The sequence below is a fragment of the Camelus bactrianus genome, chromosome 16 (genome assembly GCF_048773025.1).
Source record: "Camelus bactrianus isolate YW-2024 breed Bactrian camel chromosome 16, ASM4877302v1, whole genome shotgun sequence".
Classification (NCBI taxonomy): Eukaryota; Metazoa; Chordata; class Mammalia; order Artiodactyla; family Camelidae; genus Camelus; species Camelus bactrianus.
The window spans coordinates 58341335-58354560 of record NC_133554.1 but is presented as its reverse complement, the minus strand read 5'-3'; the positions used below and the strand labels follow the sequence as shown (position 1 = coordinate 58354560).

Here is a 13226-nt window from a genome sequence, read left to right as displayed (position 1 = left end):
GAAGACCGTGCCACCTGGATGCTTGGGGCCCTGTGGGCCCAGGCCAGAGGACGGGGTGGATCCCAACAGCCGGCTCCCAACCCCTGGAGAGCTTGGGGGTCCCAGCTACAACTTCCCCAAGTTCTCAAAGCAGCTCAGCCGGGCCCAGGACAGCACAGCTTGAAGGGAGCATAAAGGAAACACCGTGCTTGCAACGACTCCTGGTGGGACAGGACACCCCAGCTGCCTCAGTGTCCTCGTCTGCAAAGTGACCTCAGTGCCTGCCTCTGGTAAGTACTGTAAGGATGGGGTAACCAGCCACCTCTGGCTGTCACTACACAACACGGCAGGATGAGACACTGTGCAGCCACACAGCTGAGGAAACAGGCTCAGAGAGCTGGTGGTGCCGAGCCAGGCCCACCCGACTCGCTCGCCCTGTGTGCGAGCCCACACCCCAGTGCCTCACGGATAAATGGATCAAGACAGGTGGGGAGCCACCCTGGTGGGAGGCGGGCCTTGGGCTTTGGGGGTTTCTAGAGACTTCCCACTGAACATGGAGTCACACCAGCCCCCCACGTTCTGCTGGCTCCTCTTCTGTCCCTTCAGGAACTCTGCCTCCTCTGCCTGGCCCTACACATCTGGCCTGAGCCTCAGCGCACAGCAGGGAGAGGCTCAGCCACCAGAAACAGCCCCCTATGGGCATGACCCGGACACCTGGGCACTCACCTCTCCCGCCCCGGGGCAGGGGTGCCACCGATGCCCAGGGTCCTGTGGATGTAGCCTCGGGAGCGGATGTCAGCCTGAGGAAGGGGATGGCTCGAGTGAGAGGTGGCAGCTGGGGTCCCGAGCTGGCCTCTGGACGAGCCCCAGCCCGGCAGCCTGGACCCCCCATGGAAGCCCTGCCTTCGGGACCAGGCGCAGCAGCCCTGTGGTGTGTGGGTGACACAGTGCCAGGCCCTCTCGTCAAGATGCTCCATGGCATGTTCCCAAAGAGCCTGAGGGAACGTACTGGGTGCCCCCTCTGTTTCTGCTGGCTTCCACTGGGCTCAGTTTGTGCTTCCCTGTAGGTTTTGTCCGAGCCCAAGGTTTCTCTGCTAAAACCCTTTTTTCTGAACACTGCCCTCAGCCCAGCTTGTCTATCCTCACTTTTGGCTCATCTGTCTCCTGGCTGGTGTCAGCTGTGACCCCTGTCCCTGGGGAAGTGTCTGGAAAGTTCTGCGGAGTCTCCAGAATGAAAGGAGGCTTGCAAGCCACAGACTGGGATCGGGGGAGACCCTGGGCAGAGGGGATCAGGCCTGAGTGGGACCCTCCAGGACCTTGCCACCTGGATACTCCCACAGGCTGACCCCCACCGGGGGGGGGGGTCTGTCCTCAGGAAGCCCCTGATCCCAGCTCAGATGGGCTTAGCCCTGCTTCGCCCCGCATGACAGGACACAGCAGCTAATCCCCCAACTGCTTCTGCTTCAGAGTGAAGGGGCACGCGGGCAGGGCGGGCAGCAGGGTGCCCAGGGGAAAGGCCCCGCAGAGGCGAGGCGTACCTCCCGCCCTCCCCAGCAGCAGCCCGGCCTGGCCTGACACACGGGCAACAGGCCTGGGACCAAGGGAGCAGGCACTGAGCCCTCTCTTACCCTCTCCTCAGAGCTTCCAGAAGTGGTCAGGAGGAAAAAGTGTAAACAGGCAAGCAGGCCGAGCAAGAAGATGGACAAAGAGAGCGCCAGTGCTGCTGGACAGGGCTCCCTCCCCTCCTCCTGGGCGCAGATGGCTGGCTCTGTACTAGGGCAGACACACGGTCCTTGCCCACGTTAGGGGCTCATGGGGCTTTAGAGGGCATCCTCTACCTGCAAGGACATGGCCACCACACACTCTGGGGCAAAGTGAGGCACAGAGGGGACAGAGCCCTGCCCACTGTTCCAGCTCAGCAGAGTCCCTGGCTCTGAAGACCTGGGGAGAGTTTTTGGGTCTCCCAGCCCAATCTGTGTGAGGTTGCACAGGTGGGTGGGAATAGGGGAGGGAAGGCCCCCTGGGGCCAGGACTCACACCCAAGGCTTGAGAACCCTCGCACCTACGAACCCTGTACACAGGTTGGTGGACACTCAGCCAGTCCACTCTGAATGCCACCCCAGAGGCCGTGTCTCTGCACCGCCCTGAGAGGGGCTGGCAGCAGGGGCTAAGAACCGCAGCCTTGTGCGGGCTGCTACTGCCACCTGGAGGCCAGCCTGCACACCAGCAGCTGGGAGGCCCTAGGCCCAGAGGTGGGCAGCAGGTGCTGGGGGAGGCAGAGCCAGGGCCCTCAAGCTTCCAGCGTCACCAGCTGGTGCTGAGCTGAGAGGACGGGGCAGGCCCGTGGCCTCTCCGGCAGGCTGCCTCGTGCTGAAGCAGCACAGGCCTCAGGCAGACGGGTAGCAGCAGGCCGTGCAGAGAGCCACTGCTGTGATGGCAAATCCGAGTGTCCCCTCGGGACTCACATCCAGAGCCCAGTGGTGCACCTAAGGTTCTGTCACAGCCGTGACACTCACAGGCTTCCACCCGCCCGTCCCTGCCCAGGCTCCAGCCACATCTTCCTTCAGGTTTCTGGGCAGCAGGCTCTTTCTGGCCCCAGGGCCTTTGCAAATGCCAGCCCTCCGGCCTGGACTGCCCTTCCCCCTTCTCTTCCAGCAGGTCTCTTCCTAAGGACAGCTCCTCACGGACGCTCACTCCATGGGCTTCCTGCCGTGCACCCGCTGTGACTGTTGCCTCCTTGTCACTGAGGCGAGCCCAAGGGCACCTTGCACGTGGTTCTATCTCCCATGCCTGCAGTCAGCTTTTTCTCAGCTGGGCCGACTCAATCACTAGAGTTCTGATCTCCGGGTCCCAAGCTAGGTTTTGGGTGCCTGGCGTGGCCACACCTCAGAGTCTCCTGACTGGCACCCTTGGCACAGGTCTTCCCCAGCCCTGCCCAGCAACCTTGCAGGGGCTTCCCTAGCTGAGGGTGGCCGCTCCCTCCCTGCCAGCTAGGCAGTTTGGCCCTCAGGGGCTGGCAGGCTGCTCTGCCGTTTGAGCTGATGTCAGCTGATCCTCCTGAGGACCCAGGGTGCAGGAGGCTGAGAGGCTGAGTGCAGTGGCCCAGCAGGCCACAGGGCCTGGGCAGGGTGGGGCTGCAGGATGAGCCACTGGGAGCTCTGCACCCTTCAGGCCCTGCTCCTCCCACCACGCCCGGCGTGGCCCAGACTCTTCCACAGGTGGTTACAGGCCTCTCCTTGCCTGGGGGCACTGGCAAGGGCAGGTGCTGTGAGTCAGCCACCCACCTGGCGCACGGGCTCTGGGATCCGAAACCTGCAGCAGCCATGGGTCAGGCGCACGGCTGCCTCCAGGCTCATCTTGTGGCCCACAGAGACGTAGAGGGGCTTGGTGCTGTGGTCGTGGCTCCTCAGGGCCTGGGACAGGAGAGCAGGGTCAGGGCGCTGGGGCAAGCTCTGTGGGCTGAAGGATGGACAACTCGTCCTGGGTGGTAGGAGGGAGCTTGGGGCGCCGCCAGCACCCTCGGGCACCTTCCTGCTGCTTGTCTTGGGGATGGGGAGGGGTGAGCGAGGGCTTGGAGGTCCCCTCAGTACAGTGAGGGAGGGGAGGAAAGAGATGCAGGCACAGCCCGGGTCAGCCCGAGCGGTGGGAAGACGGAGAGGCGGACGGGGTCTGGCGTGCATGTGTACACAGATACTGGCTCTCGGATGAGAGGTCTGCCTTGGTGGGGCACAGGTCCCTGGCCACTCACCATGCCCAGGACGGTCCCAGAGCCTCCCATCAGCGGAAACGAGTCTCCTCCAGCCCTCAGGAGTCGTATCTGGAGAACAGAGAAAAGACTTGGAGAAACACGTTTCTTGGTGACGGGCTGAGGCAGGCCAGAGACGGAAGGGCCCATCTGTGAGTGGACCCTGCATCCAGGGCGCTGCCCAGCCTGACGAGGTGCTCCCCCCTCATCCCACAGCGGAGAAGGGGCAGCAGCCAGCCCAGGCCCCCGAGTTGGGGGTGGAGGCACCCGGCTGGCGCACACACAGGGCCACACCCGCCTGAAGCCACTTACTTCCCACCGCTTTCTCTCCTGCTAGAAATGTGAGCACTTGATTCAACCCAACAAGCTGCTGGGGCTGGGGCTGGGGCTGGGGCTGGGTGTGGGTACTGGCCCCCTGAGCGGGCCAGAGGCCCTGCCAGCTCAACAAGCAAAGCAGGCACGGGGACCGGGAGGACAAGAGGACACAGCTGAGCCCTGTTCTCAGCCGGCTGTCTGGGCAGGAGAGCCACACGTGTCACTGGCTCCCTCCGAGGTGGGGCCCAGTGGGGCCCAGAGGGAGATGTCCCGAGGCAGGTGGCGTGTGGAAAAGTACTCAGCCCTGCACAGGCCCCAGATGCCACATGGAGCGCCACGGCAGAGGCAAGCTCGCACCCAGGAGGCTGGGAGAGGAGCTCGAGTCTCCCGCAATGGCCCACCACCCACGGGGGACCCGGAGTGTGCAGAGAAAGCGGGTCTTCCTCACTCGGGCCCGCAATCCAGGACAGGTGGGGGAGGGCGCCCTGGGCAGGGTTGGCCCGCAGCGGGCGGCCTTCGTGCGACGCTCCCACAGGCCCCTCACCTTCTCCTTGTGCAGAGTGCTGTTCTCCAGCCCGTCCACCTGCAGCAGTTTCTTGGCCACCCCGATGCAGGGCAGGTCTGTGAGGACGCCAAGGTGGCAGGCCACCCCGAAGCCTGTGGGGGCAGAGGAGGGTGAGGCTGGGGTGGTGGGATGTGAGCCCAGCAGTCATGAGACGCAGGGACTGGGGCCACACCGCGGCCTTGCCAAGCTCCTCCACGTGAACAGAGGCCTATGGGGCGAGGGCCGGGGAGCAGGCCTCTGAGCCCCACCCGGCTTTCTGGGTGGTGGGCTGGGCACAGGACACCCCCTCCGTCCCCTCAAGATTAGGAGCCCAATTAGCGTGCTCACTCACTTCACCTGCTTCTCCTTTCACGTTCTGGCACCTTCCCTCCTCCCCCTCTCCTTTGTGGCCACCATCAGACCTCTGCGTCTCTACCCCCCAACTCCCCCAGGGCCACGGGGCCCCTGCCAGGAGGCCAGGATTGCAGCGCCTGGGGTCCAGGCCCAGGGCTGGCCTGCTGGCCCTGTGCTAGCATCCAGGGTTGCTCTGGGCCCACAGGCTTCCAGGGCAGGAGCTGGAAAGCCCAATGACACCCCTTCCCGCCCCCTCTGCTGCCCACCCCCCAGCTTTGCATCTGAGGGTAAAACAGCCCCTCCCCCTTAGCCGTCCTGCCCTGGGCCGGTTTCCCCACATCCGTGGGGGACGGTCACACCTTTCTGCTCCTGCCTGGTTTCAGGCAAGGGCCTGTCAGGACGCAGGGCGGGCTGCCAGCGGGACAGGCTGGCTCAGCTCAGGGCTGACTTCTGGTAGCATCAGGTCCCAACCAGGCGGTGGTCCCTGAGCTGGGCCAGTGCAGGCCAGTCGGGGATGGGGGGGCGGTCGGGGAAGTCACGGTGGTGGGCAGGAAAGAGGCGGAGTGAAGAGGCGGAGGGATTCTCCGCCAGGGGTCTTGACAGGAGAGCAAGGCCAGCAGGAGCGTGAGCGCCAGGGCCCCTCCGGGTCCCTCTCGGGAAAATTACCTCGGTGGTGGAGCACCCCATTTCCGTCCACGAACAGGACCTGGAAAAGCCACGGGAACGTCCCAGTCAGCTGAAGTGCCCCTTGCCCCTCAGGTGGGGGCGACCCGGAGCACCAGGAGGGGCCCAGCTTTCTAGGCCGTGTCCCTCTGCTCTGGGCAAAAGCGTTTCTCCTGGAAGCTCACGGGGTCTCCCCAGGCAGTGCCTTGCGGGAGGCCCTCCCCTCCTGCCCAGCCGAGGTACCTGCCTGGGGCACAAGGTGGGGCTCCTTCTCCCGCAGCCGCCGCACCGCGTCCACCATGAAGGACACCTCTCGGAAGGCCAGGAAGCCCGACACGTAGGGGGCCGTCAGGCTAACCATTCGGCAGTCCTCATACACCACCTGCCACCAGGCACCCAGGTCACCGCAAGCCCCGTGGTCCTGGCCACCTGCCTCCCTGCACGCCCTCAGCCCTCGTCCATCAATCCTTTCCATTGCCAGCTCCCTCCTCGTCTCCCAGGCCCACCCCCAAGGCCCCCTTCCCTGCCTCACTATCTGGGGATGGGTGATCCACCCTGCATATGAGCGGCCCTGCCGTTTCCAAGTCCTGGCCACACCCTGTGTGGACCAGCCCCTCCCGAGGCTGCCTCCTTTGTAAATCAGAGCTGTCCCCCACCACCCCCCTCTGCCCTCCCCTCTTCTGCCAGGCTCACAGAAGACAAAGCACAAGAAGCGCCTGTGGATAAGGACATCTCAGCGTTAGAAGGTACATTAGAAGGGGCTTCAGGGAAGAAAACACCAGGTCTTCATGGCGGCTACAACAGCCAGAAGGGCAAGTCCAGCCTCACAAGAGACTGCAAGTGTTTTAGAGAAAGGACAGGCCTCAGTGAGGCAGTCTGGAAGAGAACTGGGTCCCAAGGGGTGGCAGGGTCCAAAAAGGAAAACTCTGAGGCCGTGACTGCAAATAATCCCAGAGAGGGAGGGGGGACGCCCCAGGGATGGTGCGCTGAAAGGCCTTGCGCACTGGGAGGAGCGGGGCCGTGGGTCTGGTGCTGGTGGATCTGCTGGGGACCATCCAGACAGCTGTCACACGCTCTGACAGACTGTCCTTCCAACTGAGAAGTCCTAACACACATGGAAGAGGAGGCCCTGTCAATACTGGAACAGGGGCCAGCTCAGAGCACAGAACGGCAGCCCGAAGGCCCCTTAACCTTGACATGTCATTAGAGCCAGACCGGCCTGAGATGGAGAACGCTTCCCACTCAGCACACATTCTCCAGAACGCTCGGACATCCCCGAATGTGACTGTCCACCCTCCCCACCCCAATCTCTTGGTGACAGCTTTCAAAATCATACCCGCACCCCTCCCTCAAAGCTGGGTCATAACCACACGTCCCCACGTGAAGGGACTGCACTAATGGCACAGAGGAGGGGCTTGTTTTTCCAACACTTTCCTCACTGACTCTCAGGAAATGCACCAAACTGCCAACGACCCAAAGCGGGCAGTGTCTAATTCGATGACAGACCAGAGAATTCGATCCACAGCGAACCCCGCAGGCTGGAGTGCTGAACCCCACACAGCAGAATGCATCCTCACAGGGACACACGTGAACGCCAACTGTGGCCCGAGTTCCCACAGGACGATGGTGGCTGCTACATCTGAATCTCTCCCCAGAAACTCCGGAAACCAGAGACACGCAAGAGGGGAGACAAATCGCCTCTACCCAGCACCTACGGGGTACCCACAACTGGGGCACAAGCCAGTTACAAGCATCAGCGTGTGCCTATGTGTGGAAATAAGCAGCCCAGACTCGCAGAGCCGGCTCCAGGCCCTGTGCTGGGCAGGCAGGTGAGGATGGCCAAGGGTAGGGCATGTGGCAGGGAGCCTGATGGCATGAGAGCTCGTGGGCAGCCCCAGCCAGCAGGGACTGGAGAGAAGGGGCTTGGAAGTCCACGGGGCCGTCACAGCTTTATCAGGAAGATGTTGCTCTGGGGAGAAGCAGGTGAGCCCTGGGGGCTTGTGGAGAAGAAGGTGAGGCTAGAAGTGTAAGGTTCTTCAGAAACGAGAGGATCAAAGAATTGGAAGACACGCTGGCCACTCTGCTTCAGAAGAGGACACTAGTTGCTGGTGAGACTACACCTCACTGTCCCTTGTGACTTAAACCCAGTGGGCCACCCGAACCCCCAGCCCTTGAGTTTCCTGTTTAAGCAGCATTTAAAGTGAACAGTAAAAGGCTGTACAGAGGTACGAGGACTCAGAAGGCGATAATCAAACCTGGTGAGCTGACGAAGTGCTGCCCCGGTCAGGCAGCAGGAAAACCAACCGAATGGCGGACAGAGAACACCACGCGGCAGAAATAAAAACTCAGATCAGCAACGGACCAAAACACCGGCAAGGAGGAAAACCCAGCATACGTACGACTGAAGACAAGAAACAAAACTATGGAGTGAAACCAATACTTAAAACCATCATCTAAGAAACGTTCCAAAAATAACAGGCGATTTGACCCTCCATATGGAGAGCCAACGGGGAACTTGGGGAAGCTAACACGGAACAGTCAGCTCAAGATGTGTCTCAGTAAACAAACAAAACGAAACAAAACTCCCCACAGTAAACGGGACCTACCGGCAACAGTGACTGTAACATAAACTACGGCACAAGTTTCAGAGATCAGAGAACAACACAAAAGCAGCTTTAAGAAACAGATGGCGGCAACTGGGGAAATGGGATAAGGAATGGAGTTCACGTAGTTATGGAATTAGGTAAATATCCTAAGGTGTGATAATGACACTGCCCTTTTGCAGAAAAATGTCATTCTCAGCACAGGCCTGGTGAGCCGTCACAAGCTCTGGGAGGCACCCTCCAACCTCAGTACGCACACACAGGGGAGACGGCAAAATCAGAAAAAGCTGACACTTAAGCAGCGGGTATATGGGTGTTCAATGAATTGGTCTTTCAACTTTTTAGTAAGTGTGCACATTCTCAAGTCAGAAATCTGGGAGGAGGAGAAGTCAATTGTGCAGTGAGCAGGTGGGCACGACCTGGGCGCTCAGCAATCCGTGAAGATCCGCACGTTCCACCCTAAGCCAACGTCCACGTGGCGCCCTAGTCCCGAACTGCACTTACAGAAATGATCTGCGAGTCAGTGCCCCCCACCAATGGCCGAACTGCACTTGAGGTAGTCAGGTCAATGCCGGGGCATAAAGATGGGCCCTGCTCACTGCGGGCACCGTCGGAGGGCTGGCGAGGGAGCTGGAAGTCACCTCAGTGAGACTCTCAGGACAGAGCAGACAAGACAGGAGAGCCCAGAGCTGTCTGCTGACAGTGGGAGGGCTGGCAGAAGAGGGCGGAAACCGTTTGCTCTGTGCTCTGCACCTGAAGGCGGAAGTCACAACCAGGCAATTTCAGCTCCGTGGGGAAAAGAACACACTGACCAGGGCTCTGACCGTGCAATGGGCTGTTGTGAGGCCACGACTCGTCAGGGACGCTGAGGAAAGGACTCCCAGCTGCGGGGAAGGTAGACCAGTGACTCAACCTGGCCTTGCTCTGGAATCACAGGGAAGATGGTTTGTTTTTAAAAGGCAAATACCAGTAAACGAGGTAGGGTTCGGGAACTTTTTTTTTTTTTAAATAACTTTATTGAGATACAGCTCACTACCATAAAGTTACTTGAGGAGTATCTTCAGTGCTTTCTGGTGTTTAGAGTCGTGCAACCATAAACATAATCAAATTTTAGAACATTTTCACCACCCTCAGAATCATCTTGTCCCCACTAGCAGTCACCCTTCATCCATCCCACTCCCCAGCCCTTGGCAACCATGAATCTACTTTCTGTCCCTACGGATTTGCCTACGGAATCTGTATTTCTAGACACACTTCCGAGCAACTGCACAGATCCACGGTTGGGCATTTGGGAGTCACTGGGCCAGACTCTTCCAAGATCCATTCCCAGTCTAAGCCTCTATACCACAGGGTGACAAGTGCTGACCACATCCAAGCAGCAAGCACTTGGCTGAGAGCTGGGGTTACAGAAGAAATACGGCATAACCCCAACCTTGAGACTCTGCAGATGGTGAGAAAAACAGAATATAAACCAACTTTTTCTTTCCTTTGAGGTAAGGAGACTCTGCTCAAAACAGTTACTGTAATGAGGGGAGGAGGACTGTTGGAACAGGAAGAGCGCTCTGACCATAGGCCGTAAGATCCGCAAGCATCTCGTAATCTGGTAACTTCAACATGGTGTGAGAAGTACTGTGCCAGCACACGTGTAGAAAGAGGTCAAGGACAGAGACGAGGGGACAGTTAATTCTGCAGCTAGAGCAAGGGACAGAGCGACGGGAACAAGTGAATCGGGTCTTGAAAAGCGAGCAGCTGTCCCCCGAGTTAACAGAGGCTGACACTCACTGTGACGGGTGCCACGTGCCTGTTATGCTAGTGCTTTCCAGGCATGACCTCGTTTACTCCCCATCAAACTCCAAGTTGGGTATCAGTACATCTCTGCTAAACTTTGACTACAGGGTCTTCCAAGTAAAGCAAAAGACACCGAGGCAGGAAGACGCAGCTTTGGGAGCAGGTGGGGGGGGGGGCACACTGGAGCTGCAGAGCTGAGATTTCCCCGTCAAGGCTCTTCTTTAGACAAGGCTTCCTGAACTGTTCACTCCAAAGGAATAATGGGCACACTGTTCCTTCAAGTATCTACTCCAGCATCTTCTATGTGCCAGGCATGGAGCTAAGTGCCAAGGCTACAACCCTGGGCAGGACAGCAGTGGCTCCTACTATCGTGGAGCTTACACTCTGGTAGGGGAGACAGGCCAATTCCATCCCAGGGTGGTGAAGAGGAAGGAGAAGGTGCTGGGCGCAACTCCTGAACCTGCAGGATGAGGGGGGGCTTACTTGAGGACCAAAGACATGAGGAAGAATTAGCCAGATGAAAAACATTCTAGGACAGGAAACTTCACTGCAAAAGTGAGGCAGGCAGATACAGCAAGGCACGTCTGAGGAACCCGAAGTCCTCCAGTCTGGGGAGTGGGTAAGGAGTGTGGGTGGTAGCAAGGGCCGAGCCTACGATGAGTTACACTGAACAGGGGTCAGGTCTTGGAAAGCCTCTTATAAGCGCTTTATGAGTGAGTGTTACTTTTACTGACCTTGAGATCACAGGATGGGCACTTAAGGGTTTCAAGTGGACTAGGTGGTGACCTGCTCACATTTGCTTTTAAGGAAAACTGCTCTGCTGGCAGCATGGAACAGGAACTCAGTGAAGGTTCTGCCTGTCACCTACAGAAGAGGTGACAGTGGCACAGCCAGGGGAAGGAGCAGCAGGGATGCTGACCAAGGGACAGACTCCAGCGATATTTAGGGGGTGGAAAAAAATGGAGTTAGTGTGTGACTGACTGTGAGGAGTCTGGGAAGACAAGAGATTTCCGGCTTGAGTAAGTTGGGAGTGTGCTGCTGTGGGTCCCCGACATGGGGAGCCCAAGACGATGGCCAGACCTGGAGATCATGCGTTAATTCGGTACCTCAGTCACAGAATTTATTGAGATTTTTATCCCCCTCCTCTTTTTGTCAAAAGCTTCCCAATTTATTAACGAACTCCCACAAAAGGAGAACCGGGGTTCTACCTTGGCACCGTTCCCTGCCTAGGGCCCCGCCTCTCCCACTAACGCACCCCGAGCCCAAGCGGCGCGGCCCCTGGCCAGGGCCCCCCGGGCGTTACCTCGAGCTCAGGGTAGCTGAGCACCACCAGGGACGCGCAGGCGCCAACACTGTCGCCCTTCACAAAGGACACGTCCACGCCCCCGACCCTCTGCAGGCCCGAGAAGGCGGGGTCCTGCTGCCACGCCTCCGTGTCCCGGTCCACGACAAAGGCCTTCAGCCGGGCTTGCTCCCTGAGGACAAACACGCGTCCAGGCCCGGGAGTCAGTCAGGGCTCTTCCGGGGACCCTCCCGCCCTCACACCGCGCCCTCACTGCACCCGAGTCCGGCCCGGGGGACCCTGCTGTTTCGCCCCCCCCTCCCCCGGAGCTCCGGACGCGGGGCCGGAAGCCACAACTCCCGAAGGCCCTTTCGCCTGCACGCCGGATGCGGGCTCCGGCCCCCGCGGCCCCAAAGCCGGGCGTTACGAGGCCCGAGGCCCGCGGAGAGCCGAGTCGCTCCAGCCCCCGAACCCTGCACGTCCCCCGGCCCCATTACCGTTTCCAGAGCGACAGGGTTTCCGCCGGCGGTCTCGTCGCCACCTTAGCAGCCATGGCGCGGCCCTGAGCGTCGCTTCCAGTGGCGTCACTTCCGGAGCGCCGCGCGCAGGCGCCGGGCGTCGCCGTCGCCATGGCAGCGCTCGGTGGGGCTCCCAGGATGCTGCCGCCTTGTGGCCGGAGGTCCCCGCTGGAGAGGCGCGCCGAGGAGGAGCCGCCGCCGCCGCCGCCGCCGCGGGTCCAAGTCGGCCTTTCCCACCGCCATCGAGGAAGGAAAGTCGTCCCGCTTCGGGGCCCCTGGCGGGGTGTGCAAGTTGCACTGAAAAACGCAGGTCTGCAGGAGAAAAGCACGTGTACACATTTGATTGAATTTCTGCATGTTCAGGGGAGCTTTCACTGGAGAATGGAGACACCAAGAAGTGACCACAGTGGGAAGCTTAATTCGTTTTAGAGAAAGTGTTACCCAGTCCGAGCTCATACTGCTCCTCAGGCTGACAGGCCAAAAAATCCAGAGAGGCGGTGTTGGGGCAAGGAATAGCGAATTTCTTTATTAGGAAAGCCAGCAGGCTGAGGAGATGGTGTACTAGTGTCCTAAAAAAACCGTTTTACCCAAGTTAGAATTCAGGCTTCTTTTATACTAAAGGATGGAGTTGGGTGCGGTTTGTGGCTGGTTGTTGCAAACTTCTCCATGCCAGGATTCTTTGTTCTTGCAGCTGTCCACGTGGGTCTGGTCACAATGTTCCTATAAACCTCCAGCAAGACAATCGTTATTTTCTGTTCTGCAACTTTTTAATCTCTGTATGAATGGGAAAGTTTTATACCTTAAAGATCAGAGTGTGGAGAATGGGCTGTCCTGTATGTTTCAGGCTACAGGCAACATTCTTTTACAGAAGGTGCAGAGCCAGCATGACTCAGCACAGACAACAGAGCTCACAGGGTACAGCTAAAGGAATAGATCTTACACGGAGTCAGGTTTTTCTTCTCTGTTACAAAAGAAATAATGAATTCGTGAAAAATTGACAAGGCAGAGGGGTTTGGGCTTCAGGCAGTAAATGGTGAAGACAGACTGGAGTTTACTTATACCGCCTTCTAGGCCCTCAACTCTCCCTTCTGGTACAGGGAGGGGACCTTTCACATGGGAGAGTTACAGAGTGAGAGCCAAGATTTACTCTGGGGTCCACCTGGGCCTGCCTGGTCATGTTACACAGCAGGAAGGACACAGAAGCGTCGGATTTGGTATCAGGAGTCACCCCCTGGCCTGTGGAAATGGAGGCAAAGTTGGTGGCTGTTAAGGAGCTGTGCTCTGGGCTGAGGTTCTGCTGTGCTTCAGGGAACAGGCAGTGGTGACGGGGAGGGAACGCTAGGGAACACGGAGGGAGGGGGAGCAGGGGCCAAGGCAGGTCTTCATGGGCCGTGCAGTCACAGGGGCGGCTTCCGGCTGCTCCAGCTGGGCCCTT

At 59.2% G+C, this 13226-nt stretch overlaps 1 protein-coding gene across 14 annotated transcripts in view; it reads right to left on the bottom strand.

The window, feature by feature from the left end:
• Window positions 1-11922, bottom strand: part of ENDOV (endonuclease V) — a 90394-nt gene extending 78472 nt beyond the window's left edge. For 7 of the 14 annotated variants that reach the window (XM_074343905.1, XM_074343904.1, XM_074343902.1 and 4 more), the window contains exons 1-8: window positions 11771-11922; window positions 11295-11466; window positions 5848-5982; window positions 5604-5643; window positions 4584-4696; window positions 3728-3796; window positions 3264-3392; window positions 706-779 (exon numbers count right to left, since the gene is read on the bottom strand). In XM_074343905.1, coding sequence (XP_074200006.1) covers window positions 706-779; window positions 3264-3392; window positions 3728-3796; window positions 4584-4696; window positions 5604-5643; window positions 5848-5982; window positions 11295-11466; window positions 11771-11904 — 866 coding nt within the window. In that variant the 5' untranslated portion in view covers window positions 11905-11922. The other 7 variants (XM_074343907.1, XM_074343916.1, XM_045513493.2 and 4 more) reach the window with 6 other exon arrangements.
• Window positions 11923-13226: the final 1304 nt, after the last annotated feature.